General features: G+C 41.0%; 2 protein-coding genes across 3 annotated transcripts in view; one reads left to right on the forward strand and one right to left on the reverse strand.

Moving 5' to 3' along the window:
- Positions 1-8,604, forward strand: part of jarid2a (jumonji and AT-rich interaction domain containing 2a) — a 99,753-nt gene extending 91,149 nt beyond the window's left edge. Inside the window, 6 exon segments of the mRNA XM_088601173.1 lie at positions 534-716; positions 1,585-1,715; positions 2,261-2,444; positions 3,417-3,524; positions 4,650-4,785; positions 4,788-8,604. Of these exon segments, the coding sequence (XP_088457299.1) occupies positions 534-716; positions 1,585-1,715; positions 2,261-2,444; positions 3,417-3,524; positions 4,650-4,785; positions 4,788-4,867 (822 nt within the window). The 3' untranslated portion in view covers positions 4,868-8,604.
- A 755-nt stretch (positions 8,605-9,359) lies between these two features.
- dtnbp1a (dystrobrevin binding protein 1a) overlaps positions 9,360-26,697 on the reverse strand; it is a 105,888-nt gene continuing 88,550 nt past the window's right edge. The window contains exons 8-10 of one of the 2 annotated variants that reach the window (XM_088601176.1): positions 17,583-17,738; positions 12,916-13,050; positions 9,360-10,904 (exon numbers count right to left, since the gene is read on the reverse strand). In XM_088601176.1, coding sequence (XP_088457302.1) covers positions 10,639-10,904; positions 12,916-13,050; positions 17,583-17,738 — 557 coding nt within the window. In that variant the 3' untranslated portion in view covers positions 9,360-10,638. Of the gene's footprint in view, positions 10,905-12,915; positions 13,060-17,582; positions 17,739-26,697 lie in introns of both variants that reach the window. The other variant, XM_088601175.1, reaches the window with a different exon arrangement.

The raw sequence follows: 26,697 nt of genomic DNA on the forward strand, positions 1-26,697 counted from the left end.
TGCCTTTTGATGTTTGCAGTTTTTACCAGCTTAGGAATGCTATTCTTTCAGTTTCTGTATCCAGATCTCATAACTGTAGGATTTGATTGGATCTGTTTATAATTCTAAACGTATTCTTTACAGAGAAGACAGATATATGGTGTATGTGACATTTCAGGAATAACTGAAAGGTGGTTGGTCACCTTGGCAAGCCACGTGTGGAAATAGTTTCAGTTGGTTCTAATCCATATGCAAAGATCAGGTCTAAAAAACATCCATCCATGGTGATACAAGAAGGCAGCTGCATCACTAAAACCTTTTCTGAAAACTCTTGAATTCAGAGCACTACAGGAGGATATGAGTCTTCTTGAGTGTTCTCTGGGGAAAAAAAGCCCTTTTTCGTAACAAATTCAACCTCGTAAAATACATTGATCACAAAAACAACTCCAAACTTGTCTTGCGCCTTCCGTGAACTGCGCTGCCACTTCTCGGCTCCTCTCCATGTGCGTCACTTGTGTTGAGCCCATCTCTGTCCTGCTCTCCCCCACGGGCAGATCTCTCCGGAGACGCTGAGTCGCGAGGGGATCAAGGTGCATCGCACTGTCCAGCAGAGCGGCCAGTTCATCGTCTGCTTCCCAGGGACCTTCGTATCCAAAATATGCTGTGGTTACAATGTTTCCGAAACTGTGCACTTTGCTACCACCCAGTGGATGGACCTAGGATATGAGGCTGCTAAGGTGAGTAAAGACGGAGCTACATCAAGGCGGGTAAGGGCTCTCAGCCCCATCTCTGGGTCAGGACCAGTGACACGGAAACACAGAAATGTATATCGATCGTTACAATTCCCCAGTTTCAAAATACAGCCAAGGCCGTCTCTTTGAAGTTAATTCTAATAATGCAAGAACGTCAAGTTAGAAATAGACAGAAGAACATTTCATTTTCATCAGATTGCCTGGAACATATTGATTCCAGCTGTTTGAATCCTGGGACTCCAGGGAATCTTCCATCAGCTTTATTGTTTAGATTGTTTAGATGCCCACAACCCCCCTGTGTAAAGAAATCGCTTCTTTTATGCTCTCAGCTTTATTTCGCTGTCGGTCGTCAAGAAATCCTTTGAGTTGATTTGTCCTTTTCTTTCAAGGATTTCGAGTACCGTCTGTCCACAGTCTGTCTGTCATCATGTCTGTCAACAGTCTTCTCTGTTGAACATCTTCCTCTGAAAATAATTAAAAGGGATGAATTAAAGGGTTCATTGAAAACTGATCTTGTGAGTTAGAATGACTTTAACTTACAGGGTGCTTTTGCTTGCTGTGTCTGCAGCATCATTTGGCCAGAATTACCTGTCACCCAAGATGTATTCACACACCATTTGCTTTGCAATAAGCCTGTGATTAGTACTGTGATGCACTTGAGCAGGTGTACTAAATAAAGATTAAAAGCTGGACTAATTGATTTCTTTTGAGAGGTGGGAGGGAAGAGCTTTGAGAAGAGAGGCAAACAAAGGTCACTTAGGAGAACAGAAGTGAAATTCGCTTGTCGGAGGACGATTTGCTAACCACAGTAGTTCTTGCCGTGTTTATAAGCTATTTTAATTTTCTCCTGCAGGACCTAAAATTTCGACGTATAGCAAAACCTTTTTCCATGGAAAAGCTGCTGTACCAGATTGCAGCAGCGGAGTCCAAGCGGGAGAATGGACAGATATTGAGTACAATCGCTTCACTTCTCAAAGAACTCAGGTATTTTTCATCTTCTGTGGAGTGTTCTGGTTCTGTTGTGATTGTTGTGCAACGTAGAGGCTTCATAAAAGCGAATTGCAAGGTTAAATAGCCCCTTTACTAACACCAAGGAAGAATTACATTTTGTTCAAGGTACTGGCAAAAGGTTATATTCTCAGTTCTGCCAACTTTCTTTAAAAAAAGGTGTTGATATGTAAATAAGTTTTCAGGGACCAATTGTTGCTTTAGAAACTAAGCCATTGACACTCTTGAGTTAAAATGTAAAACATTTTTTGTGCTAACACGTGTCAATCCCAGTATTCATTTGTTGTGTTTTGCATCAGAACGTCCAGCAAGTAACTCCGTTCCTGCAAGAATGTCTAGCTCTTTTGAGATTCACATTTTTTCATTGCAATGTCAAGAACGAATAAACCGAGCTGTAAGGAGGGAAGGGAGCAGGGGGCCGTGGGGAACCAGGGGTGGACCACTGGTGGACCACTAGTGGTGGTGTTGAAGCCTGCCCGACATCATAGGCTCACCGTGGTCTCTCGCCTCTTCTCCGGCAGGGATATTGAGCTGAGGCAGCGGCAGAAGCTGTATGAGGCTGGGTTGCATTCCTCGGCTCGCTACGGCACACACGACAACAACCAGACACCAGCGGAGGGCAAGAAGAAGCAGCGGAAGTGGCTGGCACTGGAGACATCGGAGCGGCGCTGCCAGATATGCCAGCACCTCTGTTACCTTTCCATGGTGAGAGACGGGGACCAGAACCGGGCCGGTCGATACCGGGGGTGTGGTGGGGTGGTAGGTTTGTTATAGAGCAGAACATTCATCGACCTCTTAAATATTCGATCCAGGCATCCTGAAAAGGGCATCGTTGAAATATTAAGATCCTGACACAGACCTGTCAGCTCAATGTCGAATGCTGACTGTGAGGGGAGAATGCACAGTTTGGAAAGTGAACTGAAGTTTTTCCTTTCAGGGATTTGTGAAACTTGAGCGTTGTTACTGTGCTGGTCTCCAGCAAGTCCCAGAGAGAAAGCTTTTGCCACCTCTGGCTTTGTAGGCATCAAGGATCAATCAATTGCTTGTGATCATGCTGATCTTGGCTCATTTGGCCACTAATAAATTAGCTAACTATTTAGAGATTGGTTAAGTGATTAAATCCTAAAGGATTTGTGACTAATTTCTACAATTTGCCTTCCCCCCCCCCTTATCTTTACATTCTACGGTCAATTTGAATTCCGCATTCACTGTTCGAAACTATCAGGAACCTCCAGTCAAATGAATAAACACTCTCAGGGCCAGACAGTGTGTGGATGACTAGAGGGTGCGAGATGAGTTCCATTACCTGTTCCATAATAACTCCCAGTTCTTGAGTTCCAGTGCTCGTGGTTCAGTTCCACAGGCCAGATCCCTCATCACGACCTGAGCTAAGAGCGGTCCTGCTTAGAGTAATGGAAAGGGATTTGGCTGAAAATAGTTTGAAACTCGTGGAACCAGAGCCATGTCTTCTTCATGGCCTTTCTGATACTTAAGGAGCCCTAGCCTGTCACATCCAGCCATTTGAGAAATGAGCCACTTTTTCACGTGATCTTCTCGGACTAGTTAATGCTATCTGAAAGAAAGAAGAACCATGATAAAGACACCTCAGCAATTGTAAAAGTCCTGCATCTGGTGTTCAGGTAGTTCCCTTCACCGTGTCTGATCTTGTCTTTGCAGGTTGTCCAAGAGAATGAGAATGTGGTGTTCTGTTTGGAGTGTGCTCTCTGCTACGTAGAGAAACACAAGTCCTGTCGTGGCCTAAAATTGATGTATCGCTACGATGAGGTAACCTTCCCGCGTTCAACTCATGTAAAGTTTAAATGATCAAATTTCATGGTAGCTTTTATTAGACTAAATGTGTACAATCTAAATATATATAACACAATATTAGTGTGATAATGTTTATTTTCATTTACAGTTAATTCTGTTTGAACTTGTCTAGTTATATGTTGAATTGTTCATTCTTAATGTCTCCTGCTATTCACTTTATTAATCATCCATAGTATTGATACCCTTATCTTGACTTCAGTTTCTTCCTGCTTTAAAATGATGCTTTCACCATGTATCCAATGGGTTTTCAGCAAATTCAAATTTGCACCATTACCAGTGTGTGACTGACACCCCCTTTTCAGTTTGCTGTTGGCCAAGCGATTATGAAAACTCGATCACACTGTTCCTTATCCCTCCATTGGAGTAGGCATATTAAAAAATGAATTGCTCAATAGAGCGGCTGGCTGGTGGTGCATATCTGATCTCATCCTCTCCGTGCATCACAGGACAGGGCGCTTAAGGCTAAAAACAATAAGGTGTTCCAAGTTGGGTAAATATAAACTAAGCTTATAGGCAGCCACTTACTGTTGCTTGCCATTAACTGCATCATCACTGAGGCTTTGCCCAGTAGGAGTTACTGCACTAAAAGATTAAATTCAATTTACAAACCAAAATCCTTATAGCAGTTTACCGTACAGCTTTCAACACCTGTGTTTGCTGCTTTTTTAGAGAAGCTCCAATATGTTCAAAATTGTTCGAACTGAAGAATGTTTTTCGATTTTCCTGTATCGTTTCTTGCTAAATCTGTATATCCATTCTTGTTTTCAATGTACATACAAAATAAGCTCCCTCTTTGCCAAGCTTCCTGCAGTTCTGTTATTCACACTCGTGTCCTCTTGTCGTGACGGGAGACATCGCTGTTCCTGTAGCTCTGTCGTTCACACTCGTGTCCTCTTGTCGTGACGGGAGACATCGCTGTTCCTGTAGCTCTGTCGTTCACACTCGTGTCCTCTTGTCGTGACGGGAGACATCGCTGTTCCTGTAGCTCTGTCGTTCACACTCGTGTCCTCTTGTCGTGACGGGAGACATCGCTGTTCCTGTAGCTCTGTCGTTCACACTCGTGTCCTCTTGTCGTGACAGGAGCAAATCAACAGCTTGGTGAATCAGGTCTGTGGGAAGGCGGCCATGAAGACGGGCGAGAATGGCGTAGGCCTCGTTAGGGCTCCGGTGAAGCGAGGGCCCAGGAAACGGGCCACTGTGGATGTGCCGCTGTTCCGCCTCTCCTCCTCACACATGTCCAAAAGTGCTTCGAGTTCCTCCTGAAGATGATGACTTTTTTATTTTGGGGGGGGGGGTAAAATTTCATTTTCCCAACCATAGTATGGAGAACTTGCTCTAGAATGCAAGCTGTCTTTGCACTAGCTCTAAAGAGGATTTGTTCTGTTTTTAGAGAAGTATTTTTGTTTTAGCATTAAATTGTTAAATATATACATATATAAATATATATATATATTCTACACACTTACTGCGGTTAAAAGTTTTTTTTATCCTTTTGAATCGCAGTAGCTTCACTGTTTCAGATGCACGTCGAAGGGCTGACCTGTATCGAGTTTCCCCCCCTCCTATCAGCCCCTTTGACTGCATTAAGATTAATATGGATTTTTTGTAACTGTGAAAAAAAGGTTGGCTATTTTAAAGCAAAAAAAAAAGGTTTTCATTAGTTTAAGATCAGTGCTGTGTTTTTATAATTTCAGTCATGCGAGCAGCTTTTTGGGGAGAGAGCTTTGCTCGGCAGCGTTTTACTTTTTTCAATTTTAATCAGGTTTGTTTTTATTTTTACTGAGAGATGGTGAGGAGGGAGGCATCTTGAGGAGTGAGCAGAATTCCAAGGCAGCTCCAAATTAATTATTTTCAGGAAATAAGGGGTTGGACATGTTGCTGATCAGAGCATTATAGACTTTACATCACTAGGCATCAGTACAGAAAGGATAACTAGAAACGAGAGAGCTGCCTTCTTTTGGAGTTGTTACATGTAAAAACTGTGCCTGATAGGAAATCCACACAATTGTTTTGGTGCTGTTGGTTATTTTATTACATGGAAAAAAAGTGCTCTATTCTGGCATTTTTTACAACAGGACAAGAGGCTTCAACGCTTTTTGATTCTAGATGTGCAATCTTATTAACATTCCATTCTCCTACTCATTTTGTTTCTTCTGTATTACACTCAATAAGCATTAATTATTATTTTTGTTTTGGTTTTGTTTTGGTCTGACGTGACTTCACAAGTAGAGCCACTAGTCTGTGTGAAATGTGAAAAATCCAGTTTTCCTCTCACTTTTCTTTGCGTTTTCACTTTTCAAGATGTATTAAAGAAAAAAAAAACGGAAAAAAAAAACTTAAAAAAAACTTTTGTACATATGCCTGTAAATTTCTTTAAATACTTGAGCCTTTTTGGGGGAGGGAAGGGAGGGTTGAGGAGGACATAAAGCAGATGAAGAAAAAGCCTTACATTTCAGTTTCTTCATCCATTTGAGTTTGATGCTTACAGGGTTCCTCTTGTAACATTTATAAATAAGTGCTGCTTACATCACTGAATAAATAAGGAGTAGCTGTTGCCCCTTTAGTTTTTCTTGTTTTTAGCTTTACTTTTTTAAGAAAAGGGAAAGAAGAAGTTCACAAAAAAAGTTTTTACATTTTCATTACTGAAAATTCAACAATGTGTAGTAGCTACTCATGTTGCACTGAGCTTGTCAGTGATGACTGTCAAGAAATCCTATAATCCAGTTTGTTGTTGTCCTTTACAGAAGACTGAACTGTTTTAGGGGTATTTAATGAAAACAAGTTGAGTGTTTTCAAAATGTGGTTGTCAAGTTTTTATGGCCTTACAATGTATTTTATGAGTTTTTCTTTTCTACAGTAAATCTTACTGCTTACAGTCCAACGTTTAATTTATTAGCGCTGCTTTTCAGCCTTTCCATCAATATGGGAAGATTCATGTTGGTTATTGACAGTTTTTTTTTTACTTTCCAAGTTTGTACTTTTAAAGGTTTAATAAAAACTTCTGGACAATTCACTGTCAGTTCTTTACAAAACCTGTTTCGATCTTTATTTGTCTGAAGCTGTTCTTCATAAGAACGTCTCTGCTGTTGTTTTAACTTGAAAGAGATATTGCATATGTAGGAGTCATTTCTGCTGGTTGGGTTTTTGGTGTCATCCGGTATTTCCGAAAAACCTGGGTGCTTTAAGGCTCAGACTGAAGTGGTGCTGATCATACATCTTGTAATTGTAGGAACTAGAGGATCCTTTTAGAAATCTCTCCTCTGCTGGCTGTTAACCTGTCCCTTCAGTATGCGGGGTCAACAAACCTTTCACTCCCAATGTCACTGATTTGCCTTCTCCATTATCACTGCCAGATATTTTGGTGTTAACCGCAACCTAATTACATTCCTTAAAAACAAAAAAAAGTGGAGCAAATCTGGTTTCCAGCGCACCACGCAGCAGGAGTGCTCCAGCGCAGAGTCTGTGGGGGGGTCTCATGCGTGCTGCCTGCGTTATCCCATGCTGAAGGGAAAGTGTTTGGTCCATGTGGAGGAAGTGTGCAATAAGCCGTTACCAGGGGGTTTCCTACACTTGGCACCCCCCACCCCGCCCCCTCCTTACCCTGATACCTTGGTTAACCCACAGTGTGACCACAGATTCAGACTAGTGAAACTGACCCAGCTGTTTTTTTTTCCCTAAGAAGGCTTATGGCCTAATATGTGTTTTGGTCTAGCTATATGCCTGTATTTCTATATTTATACTTTTTCTTTCTCAAAGTTGTAACCAGTTTTACACAGTTTATAGATGATGGCTGTCTCACTTTTGTATCTTTTGTATACCTTCACCAGCTGCTGCCTGTAATGTATTTTTGAATCTTCGACAGCGCTGGGAATTTGTCCTGTCCAAACCCTTGCAGCTATTCCTGTTGTACGCTTTGCGACGGCCATAGGTTTCCGAGCCCAGCCGCCTGCGGATGTTTCAGGCCACTTCATGGCGTCAAGGGAGGCGACAGCGATGTCGGCAGACATTCGTTTTTCCCTTGCACTAGATGGGTGTCACGATTCTGCATTCTTAAGAATCCGTATGCAGAGTCCCTGGCGCATGCCTGTAGTGCTGTAGCTTGTTTTGTAATGGAGTGGCTTCCTTCCCAGAGTGCTGTGCGCCAGGCTTCGGGAGAGCTGCATGATGGTGTTGGCTGTAACCATGCACACCGAAGCGCTCTCACCTCTCTTTTGCATTGGTGAAGGAACAGCAGGTTTGGACGGCTCTGAGAGAACACCAATGCTGAGTGCTCCTTTAAAACTTTGGAGGGAATGGAGGCCTTCAAAATCGGAGGCTGAAAGCTGAAACCCACCATCCTTATGCTAGTGGTAGATAAACCCATTGGTAATGGCTGTTGTTCCCCTCCCAAAGGGAGCCATGAGTGGATGTGGGGGGGGGCATCCTTATTCACTTCAATTCACAAAGCTTTCATCATTCATTCAGCCTCATTCACAACCTTACCCTCTTCCTCCCCCAGTATCTGGGTTCACCTCCAACCATTAACCAGACCCATCTCACTTTCAAGGACGGTATTTTATAGGTCATCGTTATGTAGCAGACTAGAATGGACTTGTGCTTGATTGTTTTATGTACAGCTTAGCTGAGACTTGTTGAGAATAGTATTTTTTAAAAATCTTTATGGAATGTACAATCAAGGTCCCCTCCATAGTAAACCCTACTTGACCTAGATGATGATCGATGTCCTTGAATCTCACATCTACATTCTCCTACTGCTATTAGCATTTCCTCACACTTCGTACCCTTCACCGGCCATTACTGGTCTTCAATGTGCCATATAGGATGCAACGCTCGGATTAAAAACCCTGGTTATTGTACAGTAGTTAATCAGTTACAAGTTGTAATTTGGATGGATTTCAATATTTTTGTTCCCTTGGGTTTGTCAACTATAGGCAGAAAGTGCAAAAGTGCTGTCAAAGATACGTGTATCTTAATAACTTGTATCTGGAGATGACATTCAGATTCACCAATAAAAGCAAAACGTTTCCTACTTCAATGATGTGTTTGTATGTTTTGTTACCTGACTGTCATTTCCTTGGTAAGCATAACACATTAGGATGCTGCTGGCAAAAGTGAAACCGAGTACTTTTTTTAAAGAAGATGTAAACACAGGTAAAGTGTAGAAACATTTTTACCAGCAAATTTATATTCTTAGACCTATCTAGTTTCCCCATCAGAATTATGTGGCACAACTGAGGTTAATATAGATATTAACAGAAATACCACAGCAGCTTCATCTGTCTTTACCGCTTAAAAGCAGCAAATGAACACACAGCACTGGTTTTAAGAACTATATTGGAATTTAAAAGCAACTGGTCAATAAACTACTCCAGTACATTTACTCTGGTATAGTGTTTTGGTAAAATGTTAAAAATTGTCAACCATCTGGCTGAGATAAAAGCAAAAACATATAGGAAATACATAACCTTGGGTACATGAAATCAGAATTTCATTTTAGAGCTTCAACAGAACAGACTTTTTTTTAAACTAATCTCTAATTATAAGGCACCTTTGTCGAATGATTGTGACGCTGGGCCCTGTATCTTTTAAAAATGTTTTCTGTCGCTAAAATAAGCAGTTATCGGAACACAAATCTGGCAAATAAAAATAATCACACACAGGTTCTCTTTGGGAAAAGTCCTGACAACAGTAATAAGACAACCACCCACACTGAAAAGCAGGCTGAACTGTAAGACCAAGGCAACCAGTTCCAACTCAAGCTTGGATTCTGTGACCAAAACACAATTTACATTTGGTATAACTGTTCTTTTTAATATGTAATATTACTCACAGACAGCTGCCTTCCCATAACAACAGAAAAACGCAGTTCATGGTTCATTGGCTACAACAGACACCAACTGTGCAAACAACAGCTCCAGAGTGAAATACTGCAACTGTGATATATTTTATGTGGACCTGCCTAAGGATTGCGGTACAGGAACTGCAGGACAAAGTTTAAAAAAAACAAAAAAAATTCCAAGATGTTCCAAGGGAAAGATGTGTTTTGGCAGGTAAGTTTCAATGATTCATAGGATCCTTGCAGTGCCAGGTTTTTCCACAAGCTGTTGATCCAAAATATGTACTGTAGGTACATGGGTGGTTGCTTATATTGACAAGGTAGCATCAAGGCTGGAAATCACCCTTCTAGAGACATCAGACAAACTTACTTCATGGGAAAGTGAAGCACTTTTAGAAGACCACTCTGCCTTTTACAGCTTACTGTTACTGCAGATTTGGAGACGCAACAAAGGAACTGTGTGCCACTGGCTAAGGATCCAATGGATTATAGACATTGCAGTAATGAGTGACAGAATTGTACATGGCCACTACAAAGGCAGATGAGCTCTGAATGGGGACCTGCATTAGTGTGCAGGCTACACACGATGGAGGTTAGGTCACACCTGGGGAAGGCTCCGCAGCTTAAACTTTGTGCATTTACTCTTCATCGACGAATTAACCTCTACATGTCCTATTTCAGTGCTCATACAGTGTACCGACAAGACAAAATCTTCAAATATTCATAAAAATGACAATATTAAAGGAAATAATCCTTTAGTGCAAGGGTATGCTGAAAAACAAGGTTTTGTGTAGGCTTTTAAGTAGCAGTCAAGAGAATCGTTCGGGTCATTGGTGGTTTCAGGTGGTTTTCCTCCTAATAATGCAGCTTGCACTTGCTGTCCAGCTGGCCAGAAATAAGATGGTACAGGCTGATGCTTTTTCCCTGATCACCTCTGACGCTCTCCTGCAGGTGACTGGTGCGCTGACGGTATTAAGCCCAGGAAGGATCTCCTGCTTCAACAATGCGACAGAGGGAAAACTAGGAATGAAGGCTGCAAATGCGGAAAGGAAAAGTTCGCAACAAAACAGTTTTTATTATTGGAGAGAAGCTTTCAGATTTCGTTCTGAGGATGATCCGGCACAATACTGAAGACAGTTAGAAGACAAGGTTTTTGGTACTTCTCAGTGAAGCACACTCAAGGTTTCTAGAAATCAGGGCCAGGGTGTTTGTTTGTTTTTTTACGGCCTGTGTTTACGCAGCCTGTGAGTCGCTGTCGTCAGAGTTCTCCTTGACGAGCTCGCTGTCCCGCAGCCTAGCCAGCGTGTTGTCCGCCTGCACCTCCTCCTCGTCCGACTGCACGACGGGGGAGTCCCCCCCCTCCTCGCTGGCCTCCTCGCTGGCCTCCTGGCTGGCGGAGTCTGTGCAGGTCGAGGAGAGCGAGGAGAGCTTGTGCCGCAGCTCGGCCTGGCTGGGCACCTGCAGGGTGATCTCGCTGGAGTACGTCTCCATCTCCGGCCCTGCACCAACAATAAACGTGCCGGCAGTCAGTCACCTGGGCATAACTCTTAGTGCTCCTCCAAGAAATACGACTCATCTTTTCCCCAGCCAAGCCTTCCTCCCCCCTGTGCTCCACACACATCTCTGAATCTCCCTCATGCTAACGATGACTCCACTCCAGTCTATTTGCCTGAAGCTCACTGGCATCTAATACTGCTGCAAACGAATACTTACAGTAACACTTGCTACTTTTAAACATTGATTTTCTTACAAGCACTGAAAAGTACCATTTTCAAAACCCTCACCTTTTCCATGTTCATTGTTGTACTTAAAGAGACAAGATAGCTTAGTGGGCTAAACCACTTTGTGTGCCCAAATCCCTCCTCTAGCTTCCAAAAATGAGGTGACACAGTGGTGCAGTGGTTAGTATTACTGCGTTTTTAGCACTGGGGACCCATGTTCGTGTGGTTTCCTCCAGGTTCTCTGGTTTACTATATTTCCTTAGTCCAAAAACATGCTGCTAGCTTGTCTTCTGGGAACAATGGCCCTGCTCTGAGTGTGTGTCTGTCTGCCCTGCGATGGACTGGTGCCCTGTCCAGGGTGTACTACTGATTGCCAGAATAGGCTCCAGCTATGTGACCCTGAATTGGAAGAAGCAGGTAGAAAATGGATGGATGGATGTTATATTTAAGATGTCACTTGCTTCTGTTAGTTGCATCCTACAGTAGGTTTGCCCAAGGGTCTGCTGGACAATCCATCTAATTAAAGAGCTAACGTTTAGCTATAACAGTTTGAATCTTAAAACTATCCAAAATGGGAATGCAAGCAGTTTTTAACTGGTAAAACAAGTTTAGCAGACTGATACATTTCACAGTTAAAAGTCCTAAATTTAATAGATTAAATACCTGATGTATTATTTCAGTATTTGCTGTTCATCTAAAAGAAGTGTGTAAAACGTTTACTGTGGATATTAGCACTTGATTGGCTTGCTGGATATTTCAGGAAAACAGAATATATGAATTGTAAATAAAATGGTTTCTACAGGGCTGAACTCCTGAACTGAGGCTTTGAAATTTAAATATTTTCATATTTGTATTGTTTTCACTGTCATTTTTTCTTAGTGTATCATAATTATATGGAAATCTTATATTTGACCATGTTTCTCATCAGAAAACATTACCTAATAAAAACTATTAGAAATTATCATGAATCTATGATGAAGTTCGCAAGTTTTTTTTAAAATGTTTCTTGTTTTTTGTTCTGTATTTTCCAGCCCTTGCACTTTCAAACACATCGATCCATCTGGCTGTTTGTCAAGACCATGTCTGACACCTTGGACCACTTCTCTGTCAAAGCAATGCTGCTCTGTGATGTAGCCTACAGCATGAAATCAAAGGCTACAAGCAGAACCACTTCCTTTTTACATTTTCAAGCGTTGAAAAAGCTGTTATGAAGTGATGTTCAGTTTGTCTAAGCAATCAAGAGCTCAGGACAAAGCTCATACAGTTTTGTGTTTGGCTCATATATTACACTGTAAAAAGCAACTTAAATTTGTGCTGACTTATGCAGCTGGCATGGCATTTTACTGCAGTGTTTTGAGTGAAGTACTGAGCCCAAGTGCACAACAGCAGTGTCTCACCCTGGATTTGGGGGGCACACCCTTCACGATACTAGTACAGACCCTAAGCACGACTCCACACTGCTGCCTCAGCCCGCTGTTGTGCACTGGGGCACCAAGGAGCTCTGTGCCCAGCTAGTAGGCCATGAGAGCCCACGCAATAAGACCACCACTGTGTGTCACACATGTCTCCTGGAGAGCCCTAAGGGGCTGTCGTGGAACTAAGCTCTTTATGTCAAGATACCTAGGGGTGATATGACAGCAGCAGTTTAATTCTACAGCTTCCTCCCCATTCTTGATTTAGTCAAACCAACACGGATTCTAACCAAGCCTGTCCAACCAGTGGAAACTGGTGGGGAACTGCCCCCAGCCCACGTGTTGTCAGTGGCTTGTGAGGGTGTGGGGTGCCGTACCCAGCATCGGCGAAGCCACGCTGTTGTCCTCTCCTCCTGAGTTTAAGAAGACGTCCAATGCCTCTTGGTCGGACATGTCCATCAAGTCCATCTGCTCCAGCATGTCCACGTTTACCTCCATTGAAGACATGCTTCCTATAGGCTCTGTCAACACGAGAACAACAAAACGACAACAATGAGTTTCTGCTAATGGTTGTCCGCTGTACTGCAGCAAGGATCTGAATCCAGGAATCAAGCACGTCAAGACTCCCCCAATCCAAGCAACAATTGTAGTGATTCTGGGCAGTGTGGACTAACTTGTATACCCTATAAAGGCGTTACGAAATGATTTAAGATGCCCTGCTGCCTGATGTGGTTCCAGGAAAGACAATTTAAATCTTAAACAGAACTGTCACCTTTTTTAAAATGTGTAACTGCCAGTTACTTTTGTGTCAAACTTAACTTTCACAATCCATGGTTTCTGTTTCTCAGGCAAGCAAGACACCTTCCACCACCTTAAGCCAGTGTCTCGGGTGAGATGGGAATTCAGCGCAGCAGTGCATCAGAGAAGCTCGGCATGCTTTTGTACAGTGACTCAATGCATTCGGTACATTTTGGCTTTTGATGGAAGAGAAACAAACTTCGATGCATGGCTACCATACCTCAGGTATTGTCAAAGCAGGGCAGCACAGTGGAGCGCAACAAAGAAAGAAAGGGAACTGTCAATTTATCAAGTCCAGAGTTGCCCGGAGGCAGCGTGAAACGGCCTGGTGCCTCCCCACAACCCCACTGTGAAACCCAGAGTAACGACACAGAAAAACATATTGAACACAGACCTCTCACAGAGCTTTTCAACTGCTGCAACTGCACAAATGAAACATTGTACAGCACCAGACTGAGGAATTCGCCACAAGATCATTACCAGGCACCTTCAACTGTGAGGTGTCCGATGCGATACAAGAACAGGCCACTTTAACGGTTTTAAATACGAACTTCAAGACGTACTTCATGCACTTATAATTCACACTTAAGTTGACTTAATCCTTCTAGACGCCAGTGACAGCCACGTCGATATAAGAAAGGGGAGCCAGTGCATCAATCATTCCAACTGAGCGTCTGGGAGAGGATAAAGAACGAGGCTCTCCAGGGCCAGAGCTGGACACTACTGCCCGCAGACAGTCCACACTAAGGTCTGCACATCATGTCACAGCATGTTTCCTTCAGAGAGCTGGCCATGCCCCAGTAATCCTGCACAGCAATCCTCAACTAGTGCAAAACGTTCCAAAACAAACACAAACATGGGAAAACCAAAATGACCTCATTGCGTTGTTTGCGTCCCACCGGAATTAAAAACCAACACCAATCTGCAGTAAAATCTTAAAAGTCTTTTAACAATTTGTGATATCAGAATATCTGCCGTTCTCTCTCGTTGTTCTCTTATTGGATGAGATATCTCAAAATACACACTTTCTATTCCAAAAATGTTTCTAAAGGATGTCTGCCTAATACAGTAAACATCACATTACCTCACCCAGACAGCTCAATTTGAATCATTGGTATTTATTAACAGAACGTCACAGTCAAAGAAAGCACAACAAACTGAGCTCAGCAAAACCAGTACAAGTATTACAAAAGCGTAACAACATTGCATAAGTAACAGCACAATGTTTTAGCTAAGAAGCGCATATTTTTAAATAGTGCAACCAATCAGATGTTTGGAGGCTTTTTTTAAAAAGGAATTTTGACACAAAGCAGAGTGCAGATTGTTAAGGATGCTACAGTACAGTTTATTTCTTGTACTAGAGATCATTAACAATACCACAGTTTAATTTCTACTTACCTTTTCACTGTTTCTGCTTGTTACACCCACAGTCAATTCCCTTATTGACCCTGGGTTGGAGATGGCTGTCCTTATAGGTTACTTATATTTCGTGCACAGAGGGGAAATGTACAGGGTCAAAACAAAGTGCAAGAGAATACCGTCCACACATCCTATGTAACTCTGAATCACGTTAAGGAACAAGGGAACCCAGCAAACAGCAAAGAGCTTCTGCTCCTCTATTCAACACATTAATCAGTGTGGACAGTGTGGACAGCTGTGACTGCCAGGGAACTGCAAGCTTTAACAGAGCAAACCCACAGAAACTTTGGACAGCGACAAATTTAGAGGCTGCATCAGTATAATACATCACATCAGCTTTTGCAGTTGAATGACTGTAAGAACTGTAGAATCAGAATCTTGTCTTCGGGGTGATTACAAAGAGAAAATAATAATAATTACCACGGAACCATGTATATTAATAAAATCAGTTTCATGAACAGCATAGGAGCCCCACTGACAAATGCAAATTACTATTGGATCTCTTTTTTTAGCGAACAAACCGCATTCTAGTCAATACTCAATATGTAATGCAAAAATTTTGTAAGTAAACAAGTCTGCAAAACATGTTGTGCGCTTTCTAAAAAAAGGATACTTTGGAAATTATTTAAATCCTCCGGTGTACTGTAGCTTGATATTAAGTGGGGTCTGAACTAGAACACTAGTTTCTAAGGGGGATATTTTGGTTTGTCTGCAAGACTAAAATACATTATAAAAAACATTTAATGTAGCAAATTTGTTTGAAAAGTAATAAGAAATTGTTGTTTTGTGAAAAATTATTTACAACAGAAATCAGCTGTTTAACCAGCTCATCTTACATTAGAGTCATTAAAATATGTTTCTTTTGGAATGGTGTTCAGGGATGGCTTTATTTTGATGTAATATGAAAGTTCTCCAAATGAGTTAATCCCCAGATAGAACACTTCTTTAATCCATTTGATTTAAGCAAAGATCAACACCAATCTTCTAAAAATGTGCATGTAATTTACAATCTACATTCCTTTCCGCCTCCTATTTCAAACTGATAGCGTGTGTGAAACATTAGAAGTTATCTGTAAAGAGAGTTAATAATGTTTATTTCTGTGATTTTCCGGGATTGTCAGTTAAAGTTATTTCCCAATGTTCAAATAAAAAAAAAACTGCCCTTAAAAATTACAGAACAAACTGTTTTGTTAAAATTGCTTTAGTTTATCAAAAATGGTAATTTACTTTAGCATCTTCTACTGATGCAGTTATTTTGTTAATTATTCTATGAATAACAGAGGATCAATTACTGTCAAAGTTTAATTTCTAGGGTATCTTACCACAATGTACAATAGCATCTAGGTTTTCTTTTCAAAGACTACAGTGGTAGTGTTACTGGGTATTCAGCAAAGCTATAGACAATGCCCAGTGAGTAAGCAGCAAGCTGGTACTGACCTGTCCTAAGGCACAACACAGCAAGCAAGCATGTTAATGCTGCTGTTTTCTAACAGCAGCCAGTTCACAGGCATGCCCACTACAACGTCATTACAAAGTTGTTGGAAAGAAGGTAAATCGTCATTAATAAATGGATGTGTCTCTAGTGCAATTACAGACACACAAACATGGAGGATTTTCTGCAGTTTGACAATACTACTCAAATTATTTGCTCTTGTTGGTGTGACACTATTTAAATCCTAATCATATTTTAGTAATTAGTATTAGCTCTATTAGTTACTGTTTTGAAAATGATTAACAAACAGTATTTCAGATTTTGGACAGGTCTTTAAACCTCTCAAAGGTTTCATATCTCTGAGCTTCTGCACATCGGGTGTGATCACAGTGTAAGATAAGAAAGTGGTCTACTGGGCTATGCACTGTTTGGACTGAACAATTTTAAATTCAAGACCAAAAAGTACAGCAGTCAAATACAGAAAATCAGACTTGAACAATGTGATCATTCCCAAACACCACTGAGGATTCAATATATAACAACTGAACAACTCAGAGGTGTGAGGTATCTAGTAAGCCACTCTCAAAACACACCGCACTGCTTAATCTGTTTTAAGATTTGATATTTGATCAAATTTAGGAAAGGGTGATTCCTAAAGGAAATTAACACAGGTTATTCCTTCAAAAAATGTTTATGTCTTCCCAAGTGGGTCTGTCATTTTAGATCACTGGAGGGATCCTGAAATTTGGCAGAATTTTATTTTTGTTTCACACCTGCGATGGTCGAGGTTGCTTCTCAAGGTCTGATGGATTGCTTTCATCATCTTTGTTTGATCTTATCTTTTTCCTCCGGATTTCAGTCACTTACCAGGCGGCAATTAGTCTTTTATATGAGGTTTTACACAAAACAGCCTAGAGAGACTAAATGATGTAGTATGTGCAATGGTTGGGTTTTAGAATAATAACTGGAAGGACAAGAGTTCAAATCCCAGGTGAGATACCACTGTTGTACCCTTCAACAAGTAACTTCAGCTGAATTATTCCAGTAAAATACCCAGCTGTATAAATGGGTAAATGTACTGTACGCTACTGTGGATAAATATATGTTAGACGGGTCTTCAGGTGGAAGTGGAGCACAGCATAATTAATCTGCCCAGACTCCACTTCAGACAGTCGGTGGAAGAATGAGGACCTTGAAACAGGATCATTCCAGTAACAAACCCTTCCAGAGACTATCTGATCATGGACACTGCTGCTTCTAAACTCCCCTGAAGCTTGCAAGGTGCTGGCCTTGAGAAACAGACCTACTGTACTGTACTCCTTCCGGTGCTAGTGCCTGGAAATATATCTTCCGTGGAATGACAGATGGAAGTGGCTTAAAAAGCCTCCAGCTCACCTCTCCTCTCTGCGATCTGCAGGTAGCCAGTGGACAAGTACTGTTCCATGTCCTGCTGAAACGCCTCCTCGAAGAACTTCTGTCTCTCCTTCAGCTTCATCTGCTGGGCATGTTCCATCTCCAACACCTTCTGGGCATGCTCCGAATCCAGCTCCGCTGCAACACAACAGGCCAGGCAGGCGTTTTACTACTGTACGCGCAGCATGGCAGCGGCTCAGAAAGACACTCACTGCGGGCTAGCATTTCACCACAAATACATCTGAATGTATAACTTTAGGCTCTTTGCAGCATTTGTAGTGTAGCTTCTCATTGGTGCAGTAGAGAGAAAAACTCTCAATAGCAACTCTCTGGAAAACTAAATAGAGCAAGAAATGCAAACATACACACACATACACGCAACTGTACACACATACATGCGTACACATACACAGTATACACAGACATGCCCGCACATACACACACATAAAGACACACTTCTGTGTGGTTAACCCTTCCAGACAAATGAGCAAAAATAATAGTCATAGACAGATGTTATAAAGCAAATACAAATGCAAAAGTAAGGAACAGCTCTCCCAGAAGTCATTGTTCTTTCTCATCTTGCTTTTTTCAATAAGAAAGCAACAGCACACAGGCAGGAAGTATTCTTTCCATTTTTACATCACTAAAGCACCAATACTATAGTTACTGATGGACATGCCATGACATGTCTCCTCTAAATATGAATGGTTACAGTTTGATTTAAAGCAGCCTGGTGTCCACACCTGCTTCTATCAGATTTTAGAAGCACCCTCCATCGTGTAACAACAGTATTTACTTTTTTTTAAACAAATCAAATTATGTCATCTGTTCACTTACAGTAAACTAAGAACTACAACAAACTATGAAATGAAATGCTGTATTGCCTTTACTGAACAGATAGCAGTAAACATTACTTAACGTCACCAATATACTGTATCTACAGAACACCCATAAGGATGTGTGTAATGGGGCAATTTAGTTTGCAAGGACTGTATTAAACTTGCTAAATTTACCTCCAGGGAAATTTAAATCTCACGCCCAAAGAATTGCACTTAGGTAGCACGGTTCATTATTCAGATTAATACACAAAAAGAGACAAGACCGGGAATATTCATGGATAAATTGAGAATAATTTATTATTCCAAGTGCTTTTGTGCTATCCTGTTCTGGTCCTTACTATATTTTTGCCTATTTAATTTTCATTTTTAAATCAAAATAATATACAGTATTGTCTTACATTAGTGCACTATAGGATAATTAACTGACTACTGTGACTTTACTGTCCTGTTGACCATTAATTTACAGAGATGTACAGTGTAAATTATACATGTCTCTTTAGTCAGTGAGGTGCGTAATGTGCTCAGTTTGGTCTGGCATGGACAACTACATTCCTTTGTTCTGTGGTGAGCTGTGGAGCAGGAACCTGACTTGAAACTGGTCACAGGAAAAAAGTCCACATGGCAGAACTGGTACTGAAAAATACGCAAACTGAAAAAAGGGGAAAAGCTGGGAAACTCTGGTCTTGCAATCAACATTTTCGTTTTTGATTCTGCTTTTCCACAACAGAGACCGCAATGACTAACAGAACCCTAGGCATCTTCAAACAGCATGTGGCATGTTTTGAGAGGTCTTTTTTTTAGCAATCCATGAGAGGTAAAATTCAAATTAAACCCTAGCCTCACAATACAGACAATGGTGGTATTATTTTTTCCCAACTGACACGCTTTAATTAAGGTCAATAAAATAACCAAATACAGACAAATGAACAACGTTTCCTTCAGGATGTAAAAGACTAACCCTCATCACTACCCTCTTTCTGTATATCACATTCCAAAAGTGACATAATGCATAATGATGTAAAGACCTGACCTTGTGTAGAGTAGCACAGCCCTCTTCCTGGCACTACAAATCCAGGTAAGAGAGATACATGGCATCACCCATTAGGTGTCCTTTGAAAGAATAAAGTTATGATGTATCAGGGTACAGCAGAAACTAAAAGCTTGTGGCAGCATGAGACGTGATGAGTGCTGACACTGTGCCAGGAACTGCTTTCCAATCTTCTTGCAGTCAGGTTGAAGCCTGTTCCCTTTGCAGAAGCCTTTCTGGCTGCTCTTCAAAAAGACTTTTACATCAAACAAATTGGGCTGCCTAAGATGGGATGCTTTGCTTACAGTATATGAAGGCAAAACTCTTAAATCTATTCTGATGTCTTCCAATTTGAAACCACTGATTAGATAGTCTGTTCCAGATATGTTCAACTCTTTACATAAAGAAGCATTTCCTATTCTCCGTTCTAAATAGGTTTTAGTTTATTGTGTGTTATAGAGCCCTTGGTGGACCTTATCTATAATCCGTATGATCCTATAGATGTGAATCAAATATTTGTTCTTGGCAGAGATTGAGTTCCACAACAACACTCCCTTAAGATCACAAGTTTGTTCATCCCTGGAACCCAATTCAACACTTTTTTCTAATTACCAAACACCAAAGTATTCTGTTTACTTACCGTTTACAAACTCTACTTTGTTTTAACAAGAGCATTTAATCAGAATCTAACCACCAAGATCCCTGTCATGTGCAGAATCCTGCAGCTTTAAATCACTAATGCGATACATATATTGTGTGTTCCTACTAGTGTGGATCACTTTGCTCTAATCAATGTTAAATTTTGATTTCCCATGTGTCTGCTGAATCCAATATTTTTTTTTGCAGTTCTTTTGCATTAACTCTGACTGTTTTCAAAGAACACCGTGCATTAATAAAGTAAATATAGTCAGAAATTAACAACTGAAATTTATATCCTAAATGCTCTGTTTTTAAGCCTTAGGAATCCTGCTAGAAACATCACGTCTTTACACAACGAGTCTAGACTCCCTGTCATCTGCATCACAATGAAAGAGGCATAATTCAGAATGAATAATAACACAAGCACATTCATCTACGCCTCTATATATCTCAATACATGTAAACAGCAAATGTCTGTGGACAGAGAGCCGTAAATCTGTAAGAGTGAGGAAGATTTATTAACCAATAACAGAACAATATGCCTACAGAGGCTCCCTCATTCTATACTATTATTCTACTGTATTGTATGTCTGGAAATAGAGAAATAATCTTCCTGTGGATAAAAAGCCAGCAGCAGACATTGACTGCTATATTAGGTTTGGGACCTGGAGGGAAGCCCTTTTTTGTTGTTTGCTTTGTTTTGCTTCATCTTAGAATTAGTTAAAGGTTTCTCCAGCCCTAAGGGAGGCGGACACTGCCTTTCATCAAAGTGGATGGCTATGAAGCACATCTCCTGTCCTTGCAGATAAATATGCCAGAACTGATTTGATTTGCACTTCTCCCCTGAGCTCAGCCAAATCACACTACAATACAGCAGGCAGGCCACGTGCCTGCTGCATAACAAGACCATTCTCCAGAGGAGTGCTTTACATGTCCCCCAAGCCTCTAGTTACCTACATGCAGAAAATACATCCTTTTATTGAATTTGCATAGCTTTGAAACCCATAAAGCGACATCAACTTTTTTTTATTTGTGTAAGATCACAGACAGACAATCCATTAAGAAGAAGTGATAAAGTCAGATCCCTTAGGGTGATCTGAAGGTCTTGAAAATGCTTCTGATGTTCTGATCGCTCAAGATGATGCGCATCTTTTGGGCTTATTTGCTCTTATTAAAAAAAAGAACAATAATAACTTCTTGGATTTCCATTACAGTTTTCATCCCAAAGGATCTTAGAGCGCTTTTCACATAGGAGAGGAACTAGTTCGCCCAACACTGAAGTGTAGCAAAGCCACCGATATTTGGCAGCCATTTATGATAGCTCTCGCAGAGAAACACCTCACCATCATCTGAAGAGGCATGCATTTAGCTTTTTCTAGCGAACACAGCAGGATTGTCACTTTCAATTAAATCTGTGTGTGGTTTGGATTTGCCTGACAGCGACAGTGATGCATACTGGAACAGTAATGCAAATAATACTACAACACAATGTTGTTTAAAACATTTTGTAGAGAACTCTCATGAATGCATGGAAAGAATACCCCAACGAGAACTACAGAGTCACAAAAACAAAATAAAAACAAAGAATACAAGCTACCGTAAATTTAAGTTATTTATTAGAAGGTGTAGGCAGAATTTGTTTTTCATGAAGCTGAAGGTTTCCTACAGTATGTATACACAGTATCTATGTGTTTACACTATAGGAAATAAAAATAAAAAGTGAAAAAGTCATGTACTGTATAGCAAGCCGCACAGAACGGTCATGAGCTGGTATAATACACTGTGACTGGTTGGCACGCATACCTTCACAGGCTCTAAATATGTGGACTATGACACCACTGTAGTGCAATGAAACCTGCAGAGTAGCTTGCAGGCTATGAATAGGCTTCTCTCTGTAAGGGTACTCCATGTAACAAACTGCAAAAGACTGTATGCAGGGGTCATGTGAACCAGTAACATGGGTACTGCTGCTCACAAGAGTGGACAGAAAGTCCAGAAATGAGGCCAAACAGGTCTTAGTATGTTCCCTACCTGACAGATAGCAACACAAGCCAACTTTCAGCCTTTTTGTTTGGTCGGCTTACTTCAGCAAGGCATCTGGGCAGCTGCACATCCCATTCATTGAGAGAGTAGTACAAAATGGTGTTTAGTGCTGTAGCGTTTTAACTAGAGGCCTGCATGTTCAAGTCCAGGGTGAGGCACAGCTATTACACCCTTGAGCGAGGTACAGGATTTCAGTCAGATGGCTGCAGTAAAATGCTCAACTATATAAATGGACGCAGATGTAAGTCTCTTTGCATAAAAGTATCAGCCAAATAAAAGATGAATAATATATATACATGCAGCTTCACCTCCACTCAATTTTACACAGGCCATGGAACTCTGGCATGTATTACTTTCATTTTATACCCTGTTTCTGTAATTACTGCCAAACCTGCACACGTACAGTATGGTGCCACAGACATAAGGTTTTCACTGTGCTGGAGGTCTGACAAACTTTCATTAATGCACTGAGACCCAAATGCAGATTAAAGATTCAGCTTTAGAAGCAAGCTTCAGCTACTAGGTGTTAGTCTGTTCATAGATTTTCAAACCACTTGTGATAAAAATAGAGAAGCGTTTTAAGAGGAAATGAAATGCACATATCAAAACACTTTTTCTAATGTAATGTAAGATGTTTGTTCTTTTTATCTCTGCCTTGTGGTTTCAAGTAAAAAAGTAGGCCTTCCGCTGGAAAAACAGTTTTTGAATCTTCTTCTCGAAAGCCTTCAGTTGCATGTATGTTGTGTTAAAATGAATTAAATCTTATTAATGCTGGGGTTTCTGACTTTGATTATTCTGAACTCATTGTATAAAATCAGTTGAATGGCATTCATCCAAGAACAAGACGTTTCAAACACTTCTGTGTGTAGAGCTCATTTCAAAGAAATATCTCTCAATAAGAAAACCAATTAAAATGAATGATCGAACTGCAAGCACTTTAAATAAGTCTTCTAAATAATCCTAAAATAATAAGAGCAGAGCTGCATGTCCATAGCCAGCTGTAAGCCCTGTTTACGCAGATCTGCTGTGTTGATTTTACACACTGTTCGACTGGAGGAAAAGTGTCTGCAGGGGGTGTCTAGGCCCCACAGCACCAAAGAAACCCCTTGGTTTGGAAACCACAGCTCAAAGGGCTGGCTTAAAGGCAAGGATTTATAATGTGTTACCATGGCTGAAGATTTGATCTGAGCCAAGATTGTTCTAAACTCTCACATTTGTCACTAAAAAGCTTTTAAATGTGTAGTCGGGAGAAGACTTCAATAAACCATGCTTAGCTAAAAACTAGGAGAGTAGTGACATGATGGTTTAAGATTAAATGCCACCTGATTTACTTCTTACTGACACTTCTTTTGACGCACTATAAAACACAAAATAATCACCAAAAACAAAACAGTGCTTAACCTTAAACCAGCACTGAAGAGGCTGCTTACAGCCTGTGGCTAAGGAACAGTGGCTCTGTGGCTAAGGATCTGCACCAGTGGCTGGAAGGTTGTCGGTTCAAATCCCACAGCCGGCAGAGGAATCCTACTCCGTTGGGCCCCTAAGCAAGGTCCTTAACCCCAACTGCTCCAGGGGCACTGTACAATGGCTGACCCTGTGCTCTAACCCCAAGCTTCTCTCTCCCTGTCTGTGTGCCTGTGTCTCATGGAGAGCAAGCTGGGGTATGCGAAAAGAAATTCCTAATGCAAGAAATTGTATAGGGCTAATAAACTGTTATGTTAATTACGTACACATACATAGCGCTTTTCATAACTCTGAACTCCTCCCCACTGATAGCTGATGTGTGGTGAGCGTACTGGCGCACTATGGCTGCCGTCGCATCATCCAGGAGGGGCTTTACTCCTCTCCACCACCACCAATATGCAGCCTCTCCTGGATGATGCGACGGCAGCCATAGTGCGCCAGTACGCTCACCACACATCAGCTATCGGTGAGGAGGAGATCAGAGTATTGAAGCCAATACATAGATGGTGATTATTAGGAAGCCATGATTGGTAAAGGCCAATGGGAAATTTGGCCGACGTTACACCCCTATTCTTTTTAAGAGAGGCCCTGGCATTTTTAACGACCACAGAAAGTCAGAACCTCGGTTTTACATCTCATCCGGGGGACGGCACCTCATCCAGCCCTGGTCACCAACACATTGTGAACATACTTTAAGAACCCTTACCAGCTTTCTCTAAGAATATAAACGCCACACAGGTACAGTCATGCAGGACATACAAAACTACAACACAAACCAGCCATTAACTGATATAAGCAGGCTTTTGACAAAGACAATGGAACCACCCCTCTGAATTTAATTTTACTAAATTTACTTTTATAAAAATGAAGGGCAATGGCATTAACCATGTTATACCTTTTAACAATCAGAAGCGCCTACTAATAACAGTGTTGAAAGCCAGACACACCAGTCTCTAAAACCAAAAGCATATAATGCAGTACTGTACAGTACTGTATATCCCTTTGCCTCGAAACAATATCTAAGATAATTAAATCACTGCACAGATTTAAAACAGTAATAAAAGCACAGCAATCTGTGGAAGGACATCTCAACAATTCACTGTAATTTGTACTGTACCCTCCTGTAATTCAGCGCTTTGCCAAGTACTGTAATTAAAAACACACACACTTCAAAACAAACAGGGGCAGACAGAAAGAAAAAGGGTGTACTGTGGTTTAAGAATAACTATTACCGTCTCTTCCTTTTACTGTACGATTTTGGATGCAACTGTGAAGAATGTCTGCCATGAAAAAAAGGAAGAAATAAAAATAAATATCTTTACCAGATTTTACAGTGAACTTTGAAGGGAAACATGCAATACTGTCACAATTTTGAATTTACTTTCTGCACCCTCTCGGTACTGTCCAAGCACTCACAGCTATACATTCTGGCCTTAACATTGTAGACAGGAATTACCCCCTCATCTTACAAAATAAAAAATATTCAATGCAAACCTTATTTAACCTTTTGTTTTGGATAAACTAATAGACCCAGTGCTTGTTAGAATCTCTCTACTGGCCAAAGCAAATAAAAACTGGTAAATAAGGCCTACATTATTTTGTGCATTTACATTTTGTGATTGGCAAGAGCATCAAAGTTTTTATTCAGTCTGGAACCCATTTATCTTAACCTAGTTTGTTTTTTCTTTGCAGTCCACAACTTATTATTAATCTTCTCCACAGGAACACTAAACTGCATATCAGAGTTTCCATATGTCTAGAATTAAATGAAAAAGTTAGGACAAGGTAATTTACAAGTCGGAAACATGGTGGGCACTTAAGGCACACACTGAGTCTCCACCCCCAGACATCACTAAGTAGAGTGAACGAAAACCTACCATGTTTTTTTCCCAGAAGATACTACACTACAAAGACTGTTGTTTAAAGCACTGTTTTACCATTGGTGAATACACTGTGAATCTATCAAGTATAAAACTAGTTCTGATAATACAAGGGTGCTGCTGTTTTTGACAGGACCTTTGCACCGATAACACAAAACTCAGTGAAATACTTACAGAAGTTTCTAGAGGTACAATTCAGTTCCCTGAAACATTGTAAAGTAAATCACAGCCCAAGATCCACAGTGTTATCTTGGGAGATGATGTAATTACAATTTTGTGAAAATACAGCTACTATACTACAAAACCACAGACACTTCATTAAAATAATTATAACCCTGTAGGTTTTTCCTTTTCCAGAAGGTAAATGTTTTTGTTTAGTTTTTGTTTTTGTGTGCAAAAAAAGTTATCAGAGCTGGCCCACAGCAACCAACAAGAAAACATTTGACAGTTAGGCTAAAATAAAACGAGAGTTGTGTGAGAAGTTATGTATCTATCTAGACAATACAACAAATAGGAGTAAAACAGAAAACTGAAAACGACTCTATTTAGTATTGTCTTTCCGCGATCCAAAGTGTTTTTCTCAAACTGGATTAAACATTAGCCAAGTTTTTATGGGCTTGTATCCAGGTGAAGACAGAAGTACACATACTCCACTGTTCTGTGCTGGGGTGAGCTGCAGACTCAAAGGAGGGTCACTCTTATGAAAATGGAGGCAGCCCATTCACCACGATGACCTACAGAGCATCCCCCTGCCCCTGCTCTGACCTGACTACCAAGCAGTCTTTAAGTAGAGACACGCAGCACTTACCTGCACACCTTCTGTCAAAGCCGAGGTCGAGAGGAGAGCCTCTGCCCTGCCCTGGGTCTAAGTTAGCTGCTGGTACGGCTTGTGAACCTGGCTGATTATCTGATGCAGGAAGAGTGCACACGTCTCAGTTGCAGGAAGTGTCTTTGTTGCTTATGGCTTAGTAGGCCGGCTGGGTGTATGTACTGTTTGTGTGTGTGAGTCCGAGTGTGGGTGTATGGGGGAGTTGGGCGGGGAGTGTACATCACAGCACCACCGCACACAGGACACTTCCTTGTGTGCGACAGCACCTACCTATTCTTTGGTAAAAAAAAATGAAAATTCATTGTGGAAAGCATTTCCGCTGCAAAGCTCAGTTTTAAATGCAAAAGTCATGAAGACAGCAGGAGTAATTTTCCCA

This window comes from Lepisosteus platostomus, chromosome 12 (assembly GCF_059453375.1).
Source record: "Lepisosteus platostomus isolate fLepPlt1 chromosome 12, fLepPlt1.hap1, whole genome shotgun sequence".
NCBI lineage: Eukaryota > Metazoa > Chordata > Actinopteri > Semionotiformes > Lepisosteidae > Lepisosteus > Lepisosteus platostomus.